This window comes from Aquila chrysaetos, chromosome 1, assembly GCF_900496995.4.
Source record: "Aquila chrysaetos chrysaetos chromosome 1, bAquChr1.4, whole genome shotgun sequence".
Lineage (NCBI taxonomy): Eukaryota > Metazoa > Chordata > Aves > Accipitriformes > Accipitridae > Aquila > Aquila chrysaetos.
In genome coordinates this window covers 60,630,914-60,655,861 of record NC_044004.1, presented here as the reverse complement: position 1 = coordinate 60,655,861, position 24,948 = coordinate 60,630,914, and the positions used below count along the sequence as shown (strand labels likewise).

The following is a 24,948-nucleotide window of genomic DNA, read 5'->3' as shown; positions in this document are numbered from 1 at the left end:
CCTGCTCCTTGTTCCTGACCTAGCCATTGTGTGGCCGCAGGTTGTAATCAAAGCAAAACACTCTTCTGCTAGAAGACTCTTCATCTCCGTTACTCTTTTTGCATGTTAATAATCTGTTCAATCAGCTGTTCCATCTTACATGCCCTGCAGCTTCACAATTGCCACGCTTGAAACAAAGAAGTGCTGGGAGCACATGGCTGAATGGAGGGGTAGGAATGTGGGATTGTAACTTCTGGTAGCAGCCTGCAGGAGCAGCAACCTGGTTGTAACAGGAAGGAGCACCTTCAAAAACACATAGTGCAACAGGAAACGAATACTCTGCCATTTCAGTCACATTACCTTTTCTGCACTTCTTTGCTCAATATGCCAAATTACTATTGATTTCTGCTCATAAAACTGCCAGTTCTGCTCCAAAGAATCAGTCTTTAATTTCTGATTGAAACATTAAAGTGATGGGTCTGCTTAACCCTGACTTTTCTCCTCCAAGGCAGAAAATTGTTCCCCTGGGAAAAGTCAGGGATGTGGTGCAAATCTGGAAAGCCACACAACTTGATACACATGGGGCACATTCTGCTGCAGATTCTCTCTAAAATGGGAACTTACTCTCTGAAGCAGTGAGCTGCAGATACAAGCCACGTATTGCTGATGAGTGTTGCACCACAACGATGGATATTATTGTACTGCAAACTAGCTTGCCATGGCCAGTCCCCAGTCTCTGCAGAAGACAATCCGCCGACTATTCGCAATGATGATGATTTTGCCATTGACTTGACTGATCTATTCTGCCGTAACCCACAGACTGTCAAAAAGGAGAAAGAGCGTATTAGCTATTCTTCTGTTTAGTAAATATGGCTGCCAATAGCTGTGGAAAACATATGTGAAATTACACACCACCTAGGTTCTCTAACAGTATTAACATCGACAAGAAAATACACCTTCCACCAACCACCCCAACCAATCAGAGATCCTCATGCACAACCCATTCTGTTAGAAGCCTGAATGAACAACTGACTGTTATTGAAAGCCATGATGGTCAGCCATTCAGGCTTAGCTGCGTGAGCAGCCCAAATCAGGAATCAAAACCTTCACCACACAGCCAGGACAATTCTTAAATAATGTCCCGGGTACTTTGTCATCAGGATAAAACACGAACAAGGAAAAATCTAAGATGGGAGTGATCCAAGCCATGCATGCATGCAGATTACATCAGCAAGATGTCACCTGGAAACAGGCAACTGCATGTTGCACAAATGGCAGTCTGCAAGTGGACCTGGAGAGGCGCTTCAGGCAAAGAGCTTCACACTAATCCAAGCCAGAGATGACAAAAGCATGGACACCTCCAGCATGGTGTGCATCCATGACAAAAAGTATTATCCTCCAAACCCAGAGAGAAATGAAAGTATCCATGGTTTCAGCCCCTAAACTCAGGGTATTCAGGAGCAACTGAAGCTCCCCGGTAGCTTTAGAAACTTCCTCAATGGACAGAGCTGCTTCAGCTGTCTTCTCCCATCCAAACAGCATCAAATCCATCTTACCTGGACCAAGACCCACTAGTTCTCATCCAGGCCTCGATTTCAGCTAGACATTAGGAAAGTTGACAGACAGGACTATCCCAATTCATTGAAAAGAGACAGAGCTAAGAATTATTTGCATAGTGACAACACAATCCAAACCATTGCACTGCCTGTCTCCCACAGACAGTGACCCAAGAGGGGGACAAAGCAGAAGTCAGTAGTACGTCACTGAAGAGCTGCCAGCCCCAGGGCCCTCGAAGTCCTCAGAAGTGAAACACTGGAGCCACGCAGAGTGTAACCTCTGCCCCTTCCTGCTAGGAGCTGCACAGAGTTATGTTAACAGTACCTTATAGTCAAAAGCAGCATCAGTAACACAGCAGATTGAAAGCTGTTCATAAATTTGAGAAGGAAAAAAAAAAGCCATACAATATTGAGAAGCTCGTGTGCTCAGTGTAGAGTCTGCCCTGTTCTGAGATTTAAAATGACAATGAATGAAATAACTGAAATCTAAATCTACTTGTCCAAAACGTTCCATGTGAAAGGAAAACTGGAGAATATACCATAACTGATAAGATTGTCTGCGCTAGCATGTTTCCCTCCTGAAAGCTATTGGTAATCCTCAGTTACTGGTCCTAAAACTGCACAATCCTATCAACCACCTGAGAAGTCAATGTTCAAAACACAGGGAAAAACTCACAGTTCCATCAGTGCCCCAGAACACCAGCACCTAAAATGGACCCAGAAAGTGTTGTTATTTAATCTTCCATTACTTGACAGCCTGCTGCTAAGGAACTGATCAAACTTTCCCAGACTAAAAAGAAACCCAACTTGTAAGCAGAGGTGGCTTTTTATGACTATTAAATCTCCAAACAAGCTGACTTCCTTCTCTGAAAGCTTAAAAACATCTCTAAAACAAACTACCTCAACCCCTACAGCAATACCTAGAGAAGACCTATCATATTGCCTTATATTTCCATAAGGAACAATTTTGTGCTACTAGCCACTCCAAAATACTGAACATTTTCATTAGAATCACAGGCTGATGTAACTTCTATACATTTCCTTACGGTCATTTCTGCCTTCCAATGCACACTAGACATATTCCCGATTTCTGAGGGCACACAGAAAGCTATTATTCCAAACTCTTCTGCATGTGCCCAACCCTACCAGCTTTTGGGGCACTTCTCACTCGCAGACTGTGTTAGAGGTCTCTGCGAGGCTGCCACCCTTAAAGCACCAATTGAACAACATGCTGGTACATGTTCAGGTGTAAATCTCATCACTTAATGTGCGTATAGGAAAATAACAGGTAGCAAGGTGGAGATTAATTGTTATGCTACAGCATCCAACACAAGCATATATGAAACAGATTCTGCAGCCGCTGCTCCAAGATGCAGTTCTAATACTTTACGTCAAGGGGGCAGAGAACAGTGCCTGCCCTGTGCAGGCAGGATTAGACTTGATGAAGTATTCTATTTAAGTACATCTTTTAATCAATTTATAATAGAGATTGCTTCTAACTATAATCTGCTCAAATATAAAACGCACTCAAATCCCTGATAAGGACTTTCCTGCCTTTAGCATGTAATAGTACACCTTTCAGCTAGCCGCTGTGATTAAAGCAGTCAACTACCCCAAGCAATTAAGTTCCTTTATTTACTGGAAGTCCTCCTCACTCACTCAATTCTACTATGTACACCTAGGAGTCATCTGAAATGTCTTAGCTTTCATGTAGAAACATGGCTTAGTCTCTGCCTGTCCAAATACACAATTAAGCAGACACAGTGTAAAAGCTCTCACTGGTACCAACAGCAACTGGATCAGCCTAGTAAATAAACAAGTGTCCTGAATGTTACAGTGCTCAGGCCTCACTGGCTAAGTCCTCTGTTTCCTAGATGGCAGGGTTTACATTTAACATGCACCCTCCGGCTTCCACACCAGCACTGCTGGAGGCAGAAGCATGCCACAGGCACTTAGGGAGCAGGACCTGCATGTCTCCCCTCTGCCCAACACTGGGAATTTCTATGGAGCCCTCAGCACTTGCTCTTCTCTTACTGTTTGTGCTTTTCTCACAGAATTGCTGATATTTTTAATAGAAGGAACATCTCACTGCAAAAAAACTGACCAGGGAACTCAGCGGTGGCTGTAGACTTTTTCTAGAAAAGTGATTTTTACCCCATCACCCCTATTTTCAAGCCAGTCTTCCTAAGTATCCCAGAAGACACTAATAAAAAAAGGCTTCCTTGTGACTGAGCAGGATTTCTAAACACATGGCTCATCTGTGTGAAGTACAAGGTCACATTCATTAGGCAGGAGGATGAGAAAAGGCTTTGAAGGGCCAGGAAAAGTGCTCAGAGACTATTAATGCTAATTAAAACAATCAGAGATTTCCCAGGCTTAAAAAGCCCTCACTTACTGTCATTGAAGAGGGCTTCTGCTCTTCTCGCCTCCATATCTGAAACAAACAAACAGTCAGAGTAACGCCAGGACAGCACAGACAAGGTTTTCCATCAGCACGGTTGTCCCACCCGACAGCTATTTGAGTACAGGGCACCGCAGGAGGTACGGCTGAGGGGGGCTGCTAGAGAAACCAGGGTAGCTCATATGTGGTCACGTTCTTGCCCTGGCTATTGCACTCCTCTCTGCGGTGCTGCTTGCTGTTCTCCAGCCAGCCAATATCCTCTGAGGACCAGGCACAGGGTCTCCCCCATCCTGCTGGACCCTGATGTTTCTGGAGGGGAGTACGGACAAAACAAGTCCTGTATTACTGAAGATCCACAATTTTCTTGGGGAGAAATTTTTACAGTGGAAAGCTTTGAAATCCCTTTTTTGTAAAAAATCAACTGGCAGCATTTTACACCAGAGTGAGAGCCAGAGGAGATCTGGTACCCACTCTGTGCCCTCTTCAAGATCAGAAGGCAGTGACTTCACCTGCAGCAATGCCAGCTTACAATAGCAGCAGCTCATTCTCCCTTCTCCTATCTTATTGAGCAACAGGGTGTCTGGTACACTATTGATACTAAAATAGACAGTTAATAGCAATTTATTGCATGGCACAGCAGGTTCTAGCAATACATTCCCTTCTTTAATATGCATGTTGTATGTTTATAGACAATACTGTATGCTCATGCTGACAAGAACAAGCATTGGCTCAAGTTGTAAGTCTATTCCCCTTCTTCCAGAACGCTATTTTTAGTAGAGCTACCATTTTAGTTGCCAGCAGTAAAAACAAATTAAAAAAAAATAAAATCACACTTTCAATACAATTTTTAAATTATATAATGATTCTTGTACAGCATACACAACTTCACATTTTGGGGCTGAATAGCCTTTCTCAGCAGATCCCTGTCCTTATCCACTTCTTCCTTTCTCTCTTCTCTTTGCAGCTACACAGAATAATGTCCTGGTTTTGATCCAAAACCACACCAGACCAGGAGTCGTCTCTGGCTCATACTTATTGCCTGTTGTGCTTGTATCACCTGTGTTTTGCCTGTGGCCTTGACACTCCTCCTGGTATGCAGGGTGAATTGCAATCCACCATTACTAGACGTGTACTCATTCATTTCTTAACTTGACGTTAATCAGATTACGATAGAAAAAGGAAACAGAACTCCAGTGCATGTACAGCTTGACTGTGGGGAATGTTACAGAGCAAAAGCAGTGCTAGGGCTGCCGTATGTGCATGCAGCTGCTTCTTTGTTTTGTAAGAATGGGAGAAGAGTCATAATTGGACATTTATATAGCAACACAGTCTTACTCACTATAAAAAGGAACTGTTCACATAATAAAGATAAATAAGTTTTACTGGTGGGCAAGCAACAACTTGCAAGGTCCCCTTTCAGTAAAAATACTCACTTGTACTTTCTCAATTGCTATGAAAGAAGGAGGAAAACCCCGTATTGGGTTTGCATGGCAAGGTTTTGGTAGCAGGGGAGCTACAGGGGTGGCTTCTATGAGAAGCTGCTAGAAACTTCTATGTCCAACAGAGCCAATACCAGCCGGCTCCAAGACAGACCTGCCACTGGCCAAGGCCAAGCCCATCAGCGACAGTGGTAGCACCTCTGGGATAACACATTTAAGAAAGGAAAAAAAGTTGCAGTGGGCACAGAAACGGTAACCGGAGAGAGGAGTGAGAACATGTAAGAGCAACAACCCTGCAGACCCCCAGGTCAGTGAAGAAGGAGGGGAAGAGGTGCTCCAGGCACCGGAGCAGAGATTCCCCTGCAGCCCGTGGTGAAGACCATGGTGAGGCAGGCTGTGCCCCTGCAGCCCACGGAGGTCCATGGTGGAGCAGATATCCACCAGGGAGGACCCCACACCGGAGCAGGTGGATACCCGAAGGAGGCTGTGACCCCATGGGGGACCCATGCTGGAGCAGGCTCCTGGCAGGACCTGCGGACCCGTGGAGAGAGGACCCCACACTGGAGCAAGATTTCTGGCAAGACTTGTGACCCCGTGGGGCACCCACGCTGGAGCAGTCTGTGCCTGAAGGACTGCAGCCCGTGGAAGGGACCCCACGCTGGAGCAGGGGAAGAGCGAGGAGTCCTGCCCCTGAGGAGGAAGGAGCGGCAGAGACAAGGTGTGATGAACTGACCCCAACCCCCATTCCCCATCACCCTGCGCTGCTGGGGGGAGAAGGTGGAGAAAACTGGGAGTGGAGTTGAACCGGGAAGGAGAGAGGGGTGGGGGGAAGGTGTTCTAAGGTTTGGTTTTATTTCTCATTATCCTACTCTGATTTGATTGGCAATAAATTAAATTCATTCTCCCCAAGTCGAGTCCATTTTGCCTGTAACGGTAATTGGTGAGTGATCTCTCCCTGTCCTTATCTCGACCCACAAGCCCTTTGTTATATTTTCTCTCCCCTGTCCAGCTGAGGAGGGGGAGCGATAGAGCAGCTTTGGTGGGTGCCTGGTGTCCAGCCAGGGTCAACCCACCACAGTCTTTCTTGGTGTCCAACATGGGGCATGAGGAATTCGAGAAAAGGATAGTAATTGGGAGAGGTAACATGCAAAACATGGACTGAACACTGTTAGAGAGTGGGATAATTGTGGGGAATTTTCAGGTTTTGTAATTGTGGTAAAGGGACAAGGGGTGGACTGTGTGTAAATTGTCCACTTTTGTTCAGTGTTGTGATGATGTTGTTTTGATTTTGGTGTGGGGAATTCTTTTTTGTTGATGCGAGTGAAGTTTATGAAGATAGTGTGATGAATGTGGATTTTAATGATAATTCTTAAATATGTGATTCACAGAGGTGAGGAGTGGAATGGACAGGTACTTCTGCATTTCAGGAATGTCAGTTATATTCTGTGAATTTCCATGGATAATATGGTTGGTTGTTGCCAAGATCCCTTACGTCAAAATGTAATAATACCAGACAGTAAAAGCTAGGCCAGAAAAGGGATTCATCGGTGGTGTAAACATTACTGTTTGGTAAGTTACAAAGTGAGTGGAAAAAAAAAAAACGGTACTGAGCTGTGCTAAGTATTTGGCTACTTTACCCATATGTTTATATTGGCAAGAAGTGCTTTGAAAAATCTGGCCCTCCTTGTTTGTTTCAACTATGATGAGCATCCAGTGTTTTCCTAGAAATTCATACAACCTTCAGAACTAGCTCATAGTTTGTGTCACTCTGATATTTTCTAGGTGGAAACTGGTAATAAACCAACAAACGTAATCAATAATGAAAAAGCACCTTTTGCCTTCAAGTGCAATATTGATAATAGCGTTCTTTTAGCTCCTCTCTGGGTGGAGAGACATTTACCTCACAATGCCTAATTATAAAGCCTGCAGTCAATTATTAACACTTACATTATATTGCAAAGCTCATAGAGAAGACAAAAGGAGCAACCAGCTTGTTCAAGCACAGTGCTGGAAGCAATTCAATTAGCATGTTCTCACTGCACTGAGTTTTGCTGTGAGTCATGCAGCTGTTCTGCAAGGCACCTGTCTATATCTCTGTTTGCCTTTTTACGAGGCACCTAGAAAAAAGTACAAACCTCACGTGGGCAAAATTTTACCCATTGCTTCCAGTTGGACCGACTTGTGTGTAACTGGAGAAAAAAGTCTTCCACGCACACAAGTCTTAAATGGGATGTCTGTACAGCTTTAATTTCTAGCATATTTTATAGTATATCAGGACTATGCAGGTGATGTACTCTCCCATCCACCCACTGCTGAAGGAAAAAGGTCAGTGACACCTGTCAATAAATTCAATGCCGTATCCACCAGGGTAGGGGCGCTGCTTTGCTTTAGAGATCTGCCAGATACAGTGCCCTGACCATGTATCCCACACTGGGAGCTGGAACACAAGTACTAAAGAAAACACCACAGCAATGGAGAAAACCTCAAAGTAAAGGGATTTTTTAAGAGGTGAAAGCAGGTCTGTCTGGCAACAGACGCAGGAACCCATCATGCAGATCGGGACAGGTGAAATTAGGGCATACTACCCAGGACTCAAAATCAAGACCCCAAACCCAGAGCATATGTGTGTCTTTGGAAACCTGAACAGACACTATTTTCAGATAAGCCCAGCCCACAGTAGATCCCATCAAAAGGAAGGAGCACTTTGGGTTACACGATACTGCTGAAAATCACGTTGCTTACTGGCTTACCTCGTTAGGGGCTTGCCTTCGTTTGTTACTAGCTTGACATTTTGGGCCTGCTCAACAGCATAGCTGTTCACTTTGTGCCAACCAACATGTTGCAAGCCCTGCCTTGAAGCAATCACTTGTAAGGCACGAGAGGCAATTTTGCTGCCCTGCTCATTTACTAGTTGCCCTAGTTGTTTGCACTACCAAGAAAAAGCATCAATTAGTAACAATTAAAGTGTCATATCTTGTCCCAACCACATACGGCTGCAAAAATAGTTGTTTGTGCCGCATTTAGGAAAACAGTGTTCAGGCTTCCACTGTAAACAAGAACAAGTTCAACTTGAACATGCATTGCCTACCTGTAAAATGGAACTTGCTATTTAATTAAAGCTTGCCTAACTTAAAAGAGAAAACTACTGTTTAAATTAAAATCACAGCAATCTACTGAAACATGGCTTAGGGATTCCATCTTTCAGAAGAGGGCTCTGTTCTCCAACTGGACAAGCAATTTTGTTCATACAGTTATTTTGCATATTTAGTAAACGGAATAACCTTAAAATACACTTAAATTATTGGTCTTAATTTCTGACTAATGAGAATAGTGACTTGCAGTTACTATTTGAGATTAATAACTTATCAGTAAATAACTTTTTTACTCTTCAACTTATGTCTTTGAGCAAACATGGAAAGAAAAGGGGACTAAGCAAGAGCAGGAAAGCATCTTTATTTTGGTAATTGTTTATATGCAATAACCAGTTAAGGCCAGGATTTCTAAGCGAGTTCAGTGCCCAAAGCCTGTGGATCTATTTGGCAACCACCTAAAAGTTTGTGGGTTTGTAGTTAACTGCAGAGTGAATGTGACCACTTATCTCTGAGGGAGTCAGAGATTCTTACAGAAAAATGTTGTTGCTTTGCCACGTCTTTAAATAATACCAGTGTCACTGCATCAGAAGAATTAATCTTGTGTCCCCTGCCTCATTTCATTTAAGCCACAGCGATCAGTGTTTGCATTAAAAGGAAAATAACAGGCAGAACTCTCAGTGACATAAATGGACCAGACGTTATATGGAAGTAGTTCAAACAAGGCAAGCAAATGCATTATTACGGGACATTATGCATTTTCAGTGTGGAAAGGGCCAGAGATGGCTACAAAATTAAAGATGAGAAATTAATTTTAAAAATCTGATACAGCTTTACCCAATTACATCATTTTTCACAGATGTGGCTTCCCACAAGAAACTTGATTTTCTTTAAAGGTTTCCACCCGTGATTTTCTATATGTCATAATATAACTGCTAGCTTCAAAGGCAAACTACGTGTTCCATTCTCTATTATATCAAGTTCCCACATCTTGCTTGTGTAAGTTGTTTTTTCACACAGAGAAGGCAAGGTAGAGATTATCTCAAATGGGGTATGAAGGGGGGATAGGGTTGTAAACATAAAAAAAATTAAGAAAAAGTACGTGCTTCAGTACTAATAACACATTCTTGGACATGCATTTGAAGCACAGCTTTGTGAAATGCACCAGGGAGCAGAGGAAATGTTTTCCCCACTGTCCTTTGTCACACTTTAATAAAAACTTGTCAAAAAAAGAGAGAATTACAAAATTCTCAGCTGCATCAGAAACAGGGGGCTCACCTAGTTCAGTGTTATTTAGGGTAACAACAGTGCATGCAGGCAAAAAAGGATCTCTGACAAGTTTCAGTAGGTCACCAACCTGGGTAGCTGAGAGGAATGTCACAGAGTGCATCTGTCCTGCAGTGCAGACAGAGGTGGGGATAATAGCTCTACTCTAATACTCTTTAATTACGTTAAAGACCATGAAGGCCCCAGGTACTGGGGTGAAATGGGAATGAGAGCATTGAGCAGCAGATTCAGTCATGTTCCAAAAACTGTACCCAAAAGGAAATGCAGGAGTTCCCTGAAAGATGGCAAAACATGAGCTTTGGGCTCAGCAGGAAAGTCATGCTCTTGTGTGGTTACATAGTGCCCACGACTTAAAACATCTCCCCTCTAACCTTCCAATATTCTCACCGCTCTCTCAACAGGAATTACCTCCCTAGAGTTATGCACCCTTGTAGAAGCAGCAAAACATGGCTTAGATACAGGTGATGCAATTCTCATTCCTTCAACAGGGGAGAGTAACCTGGTAGAGACAAGGCAAAGGCTTTGTACCTCTAATTGCCCCTGTCACCCAACCCTTCCCTCCCTACTTATGTCCACTGGACCTGTCCTCACATCCATGACTTTCCCCCCCCATCAACCACATTTTAATTCTGTCCGTGAGGAGAGCGGTCCACACCTCACAGTGTACTTACAACTCCTCCATCTGGGTGTCCTGCAGCCTGAGGATGGATCTACATGAGGAATTATGTACCAGTTCTGCAGCATGTATCCAAGCTGATACAGTTTTTAGCATTATTTTTCTTCCTGACCTACACTTATGCCCCAGCTGCAGTCAAGGTCTCACCACAGTAGGGGCAGCCCAAATTACTTCCAACCTCTGCAGGCAAGGCAGAGAAAGGGAAAAACAAGAACAGAGTGAGGAAATTAAGTAAATCAACTTATCTGGGTCATCTAAGAAGTCAGATCAGGAAGATTTCCTGCTTAATTCCTTCATCACAAGCATGTCCTTGCAAAATATTAATTTTAAAATACATTTCAGTCCATCCCATTTCAGTCAGCCTCTCTAGACTCTTGCAAACACTGAAATATACCACCTTGTGCCAAACTAATGGCATCAAAGTGGAGGAATGTCATATCTCCACTGTATTTCCCAATGCACAGGTGCATGTCCTGTTCCACTCCCCCAAGCTGCTGTTGTGGCTGGTAAAGTACAAAAAAATCAGACTGCTACATACATTATTTGAGATGAAATATTCCTCAGTCATCCAGGTCAGACACTCATCTGCATGTCTCCCACAGAAGACTCAATAAAGAAGTGGGAATCTGTCTCCCAGGTTCTGCACTTTGTATTTGTAAGGTGCTTTAGCAAGCCCCAGATGCCAGATAAATAGAAACAATAACAGTTAACTTGTTGATCAAAACGAATTCATGACTCATTGTTCATGGTCAAAACCCTTGGCTGTGTAACAGGTGGAAATATTTCCTACTCACTTCGAACAGTGCCAGTGATCTTGCAACCAGTTTCTTTCTGACATCAGAAGTGCATTCCCAAAAATACATTCTGGGAGACTTCCAACCTACCTGACAAAAGGAAATAGTCTGGCAAGCTGCTCTACACTTTGCTTAATGGGGATCCAGGCTGTGAGTTGACTATACTTCTAACCAAGAAACACTGGGGAAAAAAATTCAGCCTTGTATGAGATCTCTTTGGTGCCAGAACTATACGAAGGACAAACTGCAACACCTTCTTCATTCAGTGCCAGTGGAAGAGCAAATCCGAATGTAGGTGTTTCCAAGTCACCCAACTTTGATATCTCATTTTGCTGGCCCTTGCACTGCTGTTGAGAGAAGATAGGACTTAGTTTGCTTGACTCCCCACTGAAAAATATTTGGGCTTCCAGTGGGGTTTGTACACAAGTGCAGAGATCTCTATCACCTCCTATTTTCTATCAAAGCTATAGTGGATGTCTGGAGATACCAGTGTCCTTGACCAGGGGATTATGAAGTCTAGCTAAATAAGAAAGCAGGGACTTCCGTAATAACACATCTGAAGATACCTTGATACAAATATATTTTTGCAGCCCTATGTAAAGAACATCTACTGCTTAGTGATGATACAAACCAGAGGCAATATTGTTTTCCTTTAAATTTTGCACACTTGCTATTTTTTACATCTGTACAATCAAGCTTCTCTCTCTTTTTGAAAAAAACCCTGAACTAATAAAACATTGTCAGTTTAGATTTTATCCCCTCTTTATTCCCAATCCTCAGGAATGAAGAGGCAATGCAAGTTCTACCCCTGGTCTGGCAGACTAGTTAGTTTTGTAGTGCTGCCCTGAACTGCAGCTGAAGATCCGAGCATTGCAGCCAATTTGTAGGAGTTTGTTGGAGCTGATCCTCAAAGCAAATACTTTTGAGTGAAGTGCAAGTTGAGACAGGGTGTTGAACAACAAGATTATTAGATCCGGGAAGGAAGACTTAAGGAGGTTCTCCTTATCAGACCCTCCTAGCATGCAATGTAAATAAGTGCCTGACCTGGATTTCTTCAACTAGTTAGCTATGCTTAGCTAAACTAAGCTATATATTATGGCCCCCAAATTAGAATCTTTTGATAAGATGATTACGATGAACAGGTTAATGATTTTTTTACAAGCCATTATGAAATTGTTCTGAGATTGCCTCAACATAAACAAGGATTCCAGCTGGCAAAACCATCAAAGCTACAATGAAGCAAAATTTAGAAAGGTGCTACAGAGCATGGAAAAAGTCTAGGGCTTCTTAGCTTTCCTTGGTTTAAATACTAAGGTTGGATAGGGTATTTCAGGAGGGGACAGAGAAGTGGGAAATGCAAAACCTAGATCCTTCTCTGGACTGCCAGGATCTGTTGAAAATTGTCACTTCTCCCAGGTGTGAAGAAGAAGACAAGCTTTATAAATTGAGACCTGCATCTCCTCTAGAAGCATGGGAGTGCTCTTCTACACCCTTCACTTGAGTCAACCTGGTTTTCTTAAACAGTAGCACCAACAGGAGCTTGCCCAAGCCTCATAGTACTGCTGAAATCCTATTAGCAAAGAAAGATCTAAATGGAACCTTATATTGTCATCTCTTAGAAATGGCAAGGTATTGTTTACGTTCCTTTGTGTCACGTGTAATGGTTGCACAATGCTAGTCCTGTAGTGAATGGTAGACCTAAGTAGTCAGTGTTTTATGGTTAGGCTGAGAGATCCAAGAAAAGCAACACAAAGTTTATCATACAACTTTATCAAAGTAACAGAGAGATGCCATCTTTTACTGAGACCAAATATTTAATGAAAACATTGTGATTCAATTGTATCAACTAACTTTTTTAACTAGCAACTAGTACGTTACTGAAACAGCCCTGGTGCAGTTCAAGGTCAATGAAACCAGGGGTTTGAGTCACTTCCCACATTTACCAGACTGAATAAAAGCAGCTAATCAGATAACTCGATGAGGAGATCACAGTCCTTTTCTAACAAGCATATTTGTACTCTTTCCAATTTTATCCTTTATGTAAGGCGCCAAATTAAACTGAAACATCAAAATTCACTAAATGATGACCTGACTGTCTTGAAAAAAAACCAGAAAACCAAAAAACGACCCCCCCCACGCCCCCAACTCTTTGAATCTCTCTAATTAATGCCCACACAGTACTTCTATCTGGGACAAATTACACATGCACTTTGCTGAACAGGAACTACCAGCGTATAAACACCACTGCGGAGAAATGGTGTTTCTTTGCCCAAAGGGACGTCACCTATCATCCTGAGCCATTCCAATGGGGAAGACCAGCTGGCCCATCAAGAAACAATGGGTGTGTGACAGCTCATATTTGAGTTTCACTGCGTTGCTGCAATGCAATGTGCCCAGTTCAAGCACTGAGAGGCAGAACAAGAGGTTGCTCCTGGTCATTTCTGAGTGGGAGGAAGTCTGGATCCATCCAGCATGGAATCTGGCCGAGGCTTCTTGTGTTTCAACACAGCTGTCTGGCCTCTGCAGATATCTGCTGGTTTAAGTAGTCTGGTGTGGAACAGCAAGCAGCAAGTAGCCACCCATGTGCTGTACCGTCACCCTTGTGCTAGGAGTAAGCAAAAGGTCTGCAAAAACAAATGGAGCAAGTACCTGCCCCTTCCCTTCAACTAGCAGCTCACTCTTGAAAAGTCTGACATCCAGAAAAAATGCTGCCTATATATAACTGAAGCCAAGTCAGAGACAAGAGTCTAAGCCTGCACAAAAAATCTCTAACAGATCAGAAGCGTAGAAGAGGAGGGAAACCTGCCTTTCAGTGTCTGTTTGGTAATTCACTAAATCAAAAAGATAGTGCTGTTAATTTTCATATCCTGCACATGCAGGTCTGCTTTGCAAAGAAGGGGCTAGATCCTCAGCGGAGAAGTCATATAGATGAGAACATTTTCCGTTTCTTTCCCTTTCCCCTGGGGAATTTGCAAGGATTTTGATCCTCCCACCAAATACACTTCTTCAGTGCATTGGCTGTTTCCCCACTGTCATCCAAGCATAGTTTCTGCACTTTCAGGCTCCTCAGAGAAGCAAAGACCAAGGGAGCATGTTTGTGTTGCCGTGTACTGAAGCACTGTGGTGAGGCTCCTACTCTTCATCCTGATAGTAGCATAAGGTTAGTACTGCAGTTTGGAGGGAGGCTAAGGCTGTACTGCAAGGCCACAAAGCAACTGCCCCTGTTTATCCATATTTAAGACATATTTAAAAGGGGGTTATACATTGCCACTGATTTTGTTCTAACTTAATGAGCAGGAAAGACTGTCATTCAGACTCAGTAACAGCCATCATCAGAAAGGAAAAATCAAGTCTCATCCATCAGAAAAGGGCAAGAACTACCTTTAAGAGAGATGTAATATACTTACTTGAGATGGTAGAAGATCTGACATTTATTCGCAGGGGCCCTCTGTATTTTTTCAGGCCCCTCCGTAAGATCCTTTCAACTCTTTCTCGCAATGCTTCTCTAGAATCCGTGGAGGAGAACCAGAATGTGAGCAAAGCCTCTGCCATGACACCATCAGCATCTGGGCTACAAACCAACGAAACACAGTGTGGTTACCTTCAGCCCATTTCTGCATTTCTTACTTTTTATCTTAGCTGCTCTAGCAATGGCAATGTAACATAAAGGATTAGATACATTTTTGAACATTTTGTACATTTTTGAGAGAAGGTGTTGCCAAAAGAAATCCAAGCAAATGCTGAATGGTCAAACATGTCAGGCTAGAAGAAGGCATGATGCTTTCCGTGAACAAATGGCCAGAACAATATTATAATGGAGTCTAAAAAGCAGTCACTGATGGCATGCTTGAGACACAAGAGCAGGAGGGAATGAACTGATTTGACTGCAGTGAAAAGCTGGATACACAGCACTTCAGAAACATCAGGTAGATAGATGGTTAATGGTATCTAGACACACCTTTCCAGGGTTCCATACATACACAGAATAAAAATCTCCAATCACTGTCAGAAAGGTACTTGACCACACAACCCAATTCCACCACTGCAATCTCTTGGGAGAACGTGACTAATAACCTCACGTTATGCAACAATAAATGAAAATCAGCAGCATATCCACAATCTACTTATCACAGTCCAAGAGATGGACCACAAAAGGGGCCTTTAACATCTCACTGAAAAGTACAAGCGGCACCCACACTGGGACACACATTTCCACAGTTTTTATGTAAGATCAGAGGAAAGGAAAGGAAGAAAAATCTTCCAACAGACTGAATTCACCTGGTAGTAGTATTTATTTTTCCTTAAAGCATCAGATACTGCAAGAGACTGAATGCTAGACTACAAACACCAAAGCGTCTGATCTGGCATAGTAAATCTTGCTCTGTGCTTGCAGATGGCTTATCCTTGGTCATTACACAGGGAGGATAAGAGCATGCACTGAGAACCTTCTCTCCTGTGCTTTCTCCTGCCTGAGCCAAGAAGCAATGACACAGCCCACAACAGGTGGAATCACAGTTACTTCATAGAAGGGGCAAGCTAAAAGCAGGCTGCTCTCTCTTAAGCATCATTCAGACGGGAAAGGAAAAGAGAAGATCTTCCAGTTATATCTCACTACCTTTGTGACAGTGAGATAAGCCCATTGGCCGGGAAGGGTGGATTGCTGCTTGGGCATCGGTCAGCATCGGTCAGCAGGTGGTGAGCAATTGCATTGTGCATCACTTGGTTTTTTTCTTAGGTTTATTTTTTTCATTTTATTTTATTCCTTTTCATTACTAGTATTATTATTATTATTGTTAGTTTTACATTTTATTTGAGTTCAGTCATTAAATAGTTCTTATCTCAACCCATGAGTTTTACTTTTTTTTCCAATTCTCTTCCCCATCCCATGGCGGGGTGGAGGGAAAGTGAATGAGCGGCTGCGTGGTGCCTAGTTGCTGGCTGGGTTTAAACCATGATACTTGGAAATTTGTAATTATATAAAGGAAAAATAAGATAATTAAAAATAGAAGACAAGTAGCTTATACAGAAGTCATGCAATCAGGCTATGATCTTCGAAAGGAACATGCACCAAAATGAAACAGACATTTCTGCTATTGCCAGTGAAGGGCAAATAAAAGGCCATGTGCTATGAGCACACCAAGGCATGCCGAGTGTTTCATAGCTGAGCAGAAAGACACGTTCCTTGCCTCAAGGATCTCATAATTGAGACTGAGTAGCTATACGTGAACTTTCCAACAGGCTGTTTTTTCCCTTTGTGCCAACTTCAGCGTGATTGCCACTCCATTTATTTTCCAGATATTATCTGATCCAACTGTGGGTGTTGCTCTGCATTTCTGAGGTGTTCCCGCACCTCTCCCCCCACTCCTCTTCCTGTGCTGTGCCACACTGGAATTACTGTATCAACTCTTGCAAGCACACCACACCTCTCGAAACCCTCAGGTAAGTACAGCCCGCCTTGAATCACTCACTATATAGCAAAGGTCTAGAGCCAAAGACACCTAGTCAAGATTTGTTTTGTCTTTCTCAGTGAGCAGTGGGCATTATTACTAATGCGTTGTTTATACTGAGCCAAAAAACATGCACAATGCTTTTCAAGCAAATTCACAACAATGACCCTTCCTAAAAGAGCTTGCAGTCTGAGCACTTCAAGAGCCATAAAGCTTGTATATTTGAAAAAGTAAACAAGCTTTGGAGCATACAAGTCTTGCATCCAACACAGCAAACACCACAGTAAATACCTCCATCTGTCCTTGGGAACAAGAAGTAATGAAAAATATTCTCCCTGCAGATTGGCCTCTTGGATCCTTAAATCACCTTGTCTACACTTGTAACACTCTAGTCAGTATTGAAAAATATTCCTAAAGCTACATTCAAATAATGACTTGTGTGATTTGCCTAACTGGGCATTAAGCTAAGGTAGAGCAGGGGGCTGGATTTCACAAACCATAGAAGAACCAGGAGAAATACATTCACAAGAATAAGATCTCAAGGCTGCTGTCATTAGTCTTGCAGCTTTAGCGCGTGATTATTAAGACATTCAAGGTTTACTTGCAAAGCGATGGGCACTGTCACTCAGGAACAAGACCCTAATATTACAATAGACAGTTCTATAAAAAGGTCACTTTCAGCACTCAACAGTGGTCAAAAAATCCAATAGAATATCAGATATTCTTGGCAAATGAACAGAGAATAAAAGAGAAAAAAACCCAAACAACATTGCTCAATCATAATCCCAGCCACAGGTCTGACCCCTTCATCTCAAAAAGCAGGGACAGCAGACCTGAAAGAGATACGGGAGCAGGGTGACAAGGAACAGTTCCTGCAAAGAATGGTTGAACAGCCTGGGACTTTCAACTGAAAGAGACAGTAGAGCTCATGGGGTACAAGAGAGAAAAGCGATACGATGGGAGTGTCCGATACGACTAATTGCACGGAGAGAAGGGATAGAGATCAACTTGTCATCACCTCTTCCAGCAGAAGAACTAGGGGCCATTGAATGATACAAAGAAGGTGGCTCTTCACAAGTAACTCCTTACTAAATGACTGAGGTGCACGAATTTCAAGAGTCCAGGGGAGACTGGACAAGTCCTTGGAAAATAACTCCACTGGGGGCTGCTAAACAAACCACAACCACTTCAGGAAATTCCAAGTGGTAAATAGCTGGAGGTAGGGAGCATACCAAGAAGCAGTTATCATACATGTCTGTTGTGCTGCTACTGTTCCCTAGGCATCTACTTATGCCAGTTCTTTGAGACACAACAGTGACAAGTGAGACCTTCTGAACCAGCACAGCCATGCTTGGGTTTTACCTGACAAGCCCAGCACAGGAGCAATACTAGAAGTAAAATGACATCCGCATTACAGTGAAGGAAATAGTTTTGAAAATGCTTTTTATTTTTAGATAGCTCAAGTTATAGCTGCTTTATTAGCTAAAGCTTGCTCAAGATCTGAACACAAACTTGTATAGAATTTGGACTGACTGAAGTTTATCTTCTGCATCAAGATCCAAAGAAGGGCATGGTTCAGAATAAGATTATGCTCAACTGGGGATTATGCACCAGTTTTACATAAAATACACTTTACTAAATCAGATCAAATGGCTCTCTAACTGCACTTTGCTTGGTGTACATTTCATTTTGTCTCAGCTGCGTGCATTTATTATAATCTCACATACCTCACTCTGATTAAGCGTGAACGGATGTATTTTTTCCTTAAAATGGAATTGTAAAATGTCTTGTCGATCTGTTGAAAAAAGAAAAATATAAGATAACAACAAAAAAGGAGGGAAACAGACATATTGCTGGAAGGAGCGTTCAGAAAACAGCATTCAGTTACAAACTCACAGTTTACAGAGCCAAGAAATGTAATCCAGCCCAGCCTCTAGATAACATTTGCCACAGACTTTTTCTAACCGTTCCCCATTTGGCCTAAGGCACATCCTAAAAAGTTAACTCATTTTTCTAAATATCCTATGGCTGCATCAGTGTGCCACTGCAGTGCGGTCCCGTCCACTCCCAGACATAATGAAAGACATTCATAAATATCCTTCAAACACGCTGCTGCAATCTCCCAAAGCACAGCCTCCTAAAGATGGCCTACAGAAAGGATGCAGCATGCTGTGCTCTGCACTGCACTGAGCCTCTCTTGTAGGGGTCCTTTCTGGTACAGCACTTATCCTTGGTCCTATAGAAACTTACAGCAAAACTACTCGTGATCTCAAATTATATCCCCCAAATACCCTTGTGATTTGCCACATGGTAGGAGAATTGTCAAGCAATTCTCATCAGAAATCAGAAACCTAGGACTCATAAGGAATCAATCCCCAAATGACATCTTTGCTGGTGCCTGCTTAACCACATCCTGCTGTAGGCTGAACGTTGCCTCAAGATTGCGTGATCAGTCTGAGAGAGTGCAGTGTGATATAACGTGTCATGAAATTCTGCCAGGAATGGCTCAGGATCACTGAAGTATTAAGAAATAGCAAAGTCACTAGTGAGTTATGCGGTTCCTCCTATCAGCAAGACCCAGTAAATCAAACGTGTCCTGTAAACATCAAATGCATTACAGAAAAAACTACGTAGAAATGCTTTACAAAATCATGCAAGTTGTCTTTTTTGTAGTTTTTAGCCCACAAAGGTTGTCTGATTTAGCCAAATTTCCAGATTTTCTGTCTTCCAAAGGAAAGAAAAGGTAATGGTTCTCAAACTTCTAGTATGTTGAAATCTTTCAGATACAGAAACAAGCATGTAAGCATGAAATCTGGGGGTGATTCCTCCCAAAGAACACAAAGACCCTCTTTCCAGCTTTGGCTGTCATAGGATGAAGCCTCATGTCATTACACAGTGATACTGAAGCAGAATAATTTCGAGATGAAAACTGCACATTTTATTATTTTAAGGTGATTTTAAGCATACATTAGTAAGGATAAAAAAGAAAAGTTCTTAGTGGTCATGCATTGAGCTCATCTTTTATTTTGCTGTTACTGGCAGTTATTTGGAATTACTTAGGCATTTGGAAAAGACAAAATTCCATGGAAAAAAACCAGATCAACTGCGACAAGCTACTGTATATACGCAGAATGCACTTTAACTTGTCACTTCGCAGATTGCCAGCTGCTACCACTGCATTTTATGTGGCATACAGTTAGAAATCAAGAATGAAGTGTTTTGTTTCCTCTAACTCTGCAGTCTGTGCCACTCCATGCCCCCCCCCCCGCCCTTGGTTACTGGAAGTATTTGCCCTCAGACAAAAAGTCGTGGTGGTTTGGGTTTTTTTTTTCTAATGATTACATTTGCTCATCGTTTTCTGTCACAGTGTTAACTGCTTCACTGATGATTGTATAAGCAGAAGCATGTAGTTAAGCAGCACTGCCAGCTTTGTGGCACACAATGGCATGTGCTATCTTTGGCTGCACTGCCTCTGAGAACTTTTGAGATCTTTGGGACAGGGGCTTCTTTGCAGAGTGCTTTGCAAACAAAAGAGCCTTGAGTTGGGCTGAGGTACATCTCAAGCTTCTACATTGCTAAACAGTAAAGCGAAAGCAGGCTGTCTTTAAGCTTGGAACTGAAGAGAGCAAGAATTCACAATCCCTTGCAAGGGAGGGTTAAGTCAATATGACATTCCTGAATCCTTTATCTCCTCGTGGCAATGGTGTTTTCAAGCTGACTGTACTGTCTCGTCTCAGAGATTGCAAGTGTTGTTGCTACAGTTTCCACCTGCATTTCTGCAGCAGATACAGATACTTCTGTCACCCATTCTCTTGTGTATCTTTGCTACAGCCTGAGCAGCTCATGTGATTGTGTTTTTTGTACTCCTGACATGTTCAGCTTTCTCTTTTTCTCCTCACCCTGGACCACTTCCTAGCTGTTCTATACAGTCTGATCAGGAACACCACGTGCTTGCTGCAGCAAAGACAGAGATTTCCAGTAGCATCCGACAAAACACAATTACACACAGTGCTTTTTATGAAAGGACTCTAAGGAGTCCAAATGCAACTGAACTATCAGCAACAGACATTATTTTCAGAAAATTCAATCCAAAAGGGATGTTAGTTATTTTTGTGGAGAGACCAGTAAGCATATGATTTAAAATGATAACAAAATTACTGGATTTGTGTTACTTCCATTCTCTTTCACAATTTCATAACTGAATGAGAGAGTAGCCACGTTTCTCTTCCGGCTGCATACTGTCACTAACTTTCCCCTCCTTAAGAGTTGCCTTAGTTATACATCACCAATAGACTAAAAAAACAACTGGAGAGTAGTTTTGTTTCCAGTGATCCTTGCAGGGCCTTTAACACCTTCAAACTTGACCTGGTGTTTTTTACTTTTGTAATCTGCTGCATCTTATCAGGAGAGATATGCTAGCCAAACCTCTGCACTGTGGCCCCTATCTCTCATGTGCTGATGAATTCATTTGACAGATATGAATCTGTCCCAGATCTCCTCTTTCCTTCAAGGATGATTTTGGTAACCTGAATTATTAACAGTAATCTTTATATTCATACAGAGTTTATGTAAGAGGAAAAGATGTAGCAAGATGCCTTCAGATAATGACTTTCAAAGATCAATGTTCTGTCTCATATTTTTACTGTTCGCCTTCCAGTAAAGCCTTTCATACCCATACCAAACAGTAAACATTTCTCTCCAGCCTGCTTATAGCTTTCTTTTCAGTTTGAGTCACAACCCTGGAACCCAACTAGAACTTTGCCCAGTAATTAGGCGAGACCCAGTCCTGCCTGGGCAAAGCATCTACACTCATTTTAAGCATTTTGCTTTGATTACAGCCACTCAAAAGTGACGCTGTCATGACCAGATCCCTTAAATTCACCACTGATGTAAGTGCATCTCACTTGTTTTCCTGGCCCTTGTCTAGCAACTGCTCAATGGTGACAGTTGCTGCTGCAGGCAAGGCCTATGAGCATTCTTAACCAAGTGCCAAGTCCTGCTCCTTTCAAGTGAGCAGCACTTTCCTGACAGCCTTTATTTTAGCATTCGTCCAAACAAGATTTTCTTTAAGTTAATGTTTGCTGGCTAGTTTAGCTTAATGCCATCTGGTATTTCCTCAATTTAATTTCATATCCTCTATCCTTTTTACAAAGCTTCTCTCCATGCAGTATAATTTTCTAAGACAAACTGGACTTCACTCCTTAACACCGGTCCATCTGTGCAATACAGTAACTAATAGTGGCTAGTACTAAAGGTGCAATAAGAAGGCAAAACATTCCCACCTGTACAAGCCTAGCCACAAAGGAAATTCTTCCTTGTTCCTTGCAACCAGAAGTTGCTTTACACATTGATGAATGAGACTTGTTTTCCTATCCTATCTTGAATAACTCCAGATCTCATCATTATCCTCTTTTTCTCATGTTGCACCATGGCCAACCCTCTGAGGCCTGTGAGCAACCTACTAAAATCTTCATAATTTCAGAGTTGCTCAATATGCCCTGCCTCCCTGGGACCCAAAAAACCCCCAAGCTCTGGCAGTAGGCCACATGCGACAGGGATCCCGTTTCTCCAGCATAGGACAGGGCTGACATGAGCTGGGCTTGCCCAGATGTGTAACTGGGTCTGGAAGGGTTGGCTGTGTCAGCCCTTGCATTCTCCCACCACACACTGCTCTGCCACTGCACACAGGGTAACAGGATTTATCAAAAAGTTTATCTTAAATCTAGTTTGACAGAACTTTCCTCTGGAATATTTGCTGAACCCACTGAGGTACTTGCGTGGGATGTTCAAAAGCATTCAGTAGGTTTGGAAGCACAAATCCTTTTGTTGCTCAGTACTGTTGCTCTTTTGCCTGCTGCCAGTGTAGTCCTCCAACAGCTATCCTCGTACTACATTCTTCCTCTTGCCTCACTAGCTCTTTAGGATGTAAAGCCTATTATTAGTGATTTTTAAAGCTTTTTGACTATAAATATTAATTGGAACATACCGCCTGGTTCACTTTTGTGGCAATCACACAGTATGAGTTACTACTAATCAGTTGTGTTAGTTCTGTACCTAGCACCCAACTTGCTGGCCAATTTGCATCCAATTTACAGCTCAACCTGCTGAGACCCCCAGAGCTGACCATAATGCAAATGCAGTAGCAGCTCCCTTGACAACCTGATATATCTCCTGCCCCGGTTTCAGTTGAGGGGTTAGTTGGGAACCCTGCCAGAGATTAGAGGGAGAGAGGGCGGGAGGAGAAAGACAGACAGGGACAGCAAAAAATTAACCCGGCACTGTTCCAAACCAGGATGTGGACATCACACTCCCCTTAGAATCAGAGACAGCAACTACTCACAGCAGCGACAGCCCTACAGCCACAGTGCTTTCCCGAGGCAAAGAAAATGGGCCTGAAGGAGAGCAAGTGTAACCGTCCTGGGGCCTCCAGCAAAGCAGAAGATCAGAAACTTCCCCTCAGAAACCATACGTACACAAAGAAAGCATGTGTCATGGCAGGCAAGAGCAGTGTGATCCTATACATATGCAAATGGTATCACAAATTCTTCATAGAATTTAAACTAATTGGACTGCTAAAGCTGGGAGGTGAGTAAGCACTATCCAACTTTGCGCTAAAATAAGGAGCTCAGCTGGATGGTTCTTGGAGGCAAAAGAGAAATAACTGACCTTGTACATTGGTTCCTAAAATGGTTGGGCTTTTGGATAAAAGAAATTAAGAGGACTAATACATGGGATAATGTCAGGATTTAAAGTACCATGCTTATGCCTCATGCAACCAATCTCAAAGGCATGTAATGGCATGAGAGTTTCATTATAGCTGGAATTAAGGTCACCTAAGTATTCCCATTCCTACTCCCTGCTTTCAATTGTCCATAATTACCTTCCTAAAACTTTCACACTGCTATTGAAATTTTGTCCACTTAGGAAGGAGATTTTCCAACTTTTGGAGAGAAAATCAACTTTGGAGAGAACACCATCTGGGTCAATATCCAGAGAAGGGCTTTTGTGTGTTTTGGTTTGGGTTTTTTTTCCCAAAAAGTATGCTTTTCCCAGGAAAATTACTCTGCACCCTCTGGTTTTTTTAAGCAACACTTAGAGGTAAGGAGCTGAAATACAGGAGTGAATAGCTCTTAGGAAAAGAATAGTTTTATGAAATCTAAGGAAGATCAATGGTGATGTATTCAGGTTACAAGTGCCCAAATACCATCAACTGTGCAAGTTCAGTACTGAATTTGGATTCTCGCTTTTGACACCGTGTTCTAAACAACCACTCTCTTGACCGGCCAGATTTTTATCTCGGTGACACCAGTTCACATCTTAAATCACTTCATTGATTTAATTACCTGTAAACAATGCAGTAATTCTTGATTGTAGGTCTATAATTAAGATAAGATTCTACCCTTAATCACACACACTATTGATAAGTGCCCTTTATTCCATTTTGAATTCCTTTTTCCAGCTCAGGTTCACATCCATTTTCCTTGTGCACATTTTATAGCTTTTCTTGCCACACACTGGATCTGAATTAGAGTTACTTGTTGGGGGGGGGTGGAGGGGTAGGGGGTGTCTTCTCATGATTTTCCTGGCTTTGTACATGCTTATTAGACCTTCTGCCTTGATGAACCAAGAAAAAAATGAGAAAAAAAATCAGCCTGTATGCCTATTACTTGAGAAAATTACATTGTATTAATAAGTCAAAGAATCAATGAAGTTGAAGGATCATTGAATTTAAGTTAGAAAAAAGTTGGATATTGGGCACATTGTTGATAACTAACCATTTCATCCCAGAAATTCATGCTGTTTAGGTAGAGCATGCTGACAGTTTGAGATCTTACAGGTGAGGAAAAACACTAAGCTACAGCTTTATGCACTACACTGCATCAACTCATGCTAGCATTAAAAAGTACTTTGTACTTTTCCCTCAATATTTTTTTAGCTCCCTGTGCTACTGTGACCTGTGGAAACAGGCAAACCTGGAAACAAAAGTTAAAGCGAGAAAGCATCTCAGTTTTTAAATCAATGCCATTTATGCCTAGGCCAGTGGTCTTTTTCTTCTTTTGATTTCAATAGGAATTTCTGAAAAAAGCATCACAAATGAGATGCAAGTGCTTTCTGTGAGTTATTTCCTCTCTCGGTATGCAGCATTTCACCTATATCTTTAAGGCCACACCTGTATATATACACACGGACAGTCGAGTATGCTGTCAACCTCTAATTCTAGAGCTAACAAACAAGTCGCCATGCTGTCATCTTGGCCACTGTTACATTGCCATGTTTCCC

General features: G+C 42.3%; 1 protein-coding gene across 2 annotated transcripts in view; it reads right to left on the bottom strand.

Moving 5' to 3' along the window:
- Positions 1 to 24,948, bottom strand: part of LOC115347147 (transmembrane protease serine 11E-like) — a 47,192-nt gene that overhangs the window by 6,211 nt on the left and 16,033 nt on the right. For both annotated transcript variants that reach the window (XM_030028197.1, XM_030028186.1), the window contains 4 exons: positions 18,396 to 18,463; positions 14,629 to 14,792; positions 3,931 to 3,969; positions 604 to 799 (listed from right to left, as the gene is read on the bottom strand). In XM_030028197.1, coding sequence (XP_029884057.1) covers positions 604 to 799; positions 3,931 to 3,969; positions 14,629 to 14,792; positions 18,396 to 18,463 — 467 coding nt within the window. The remainder of the gene's footprint in view (positions 1 to 603; positions 800 to 3,930; positions 3,970 to 14,628; positions 14,793 to 18,395; positions 18,464 to 24,948) is intronic.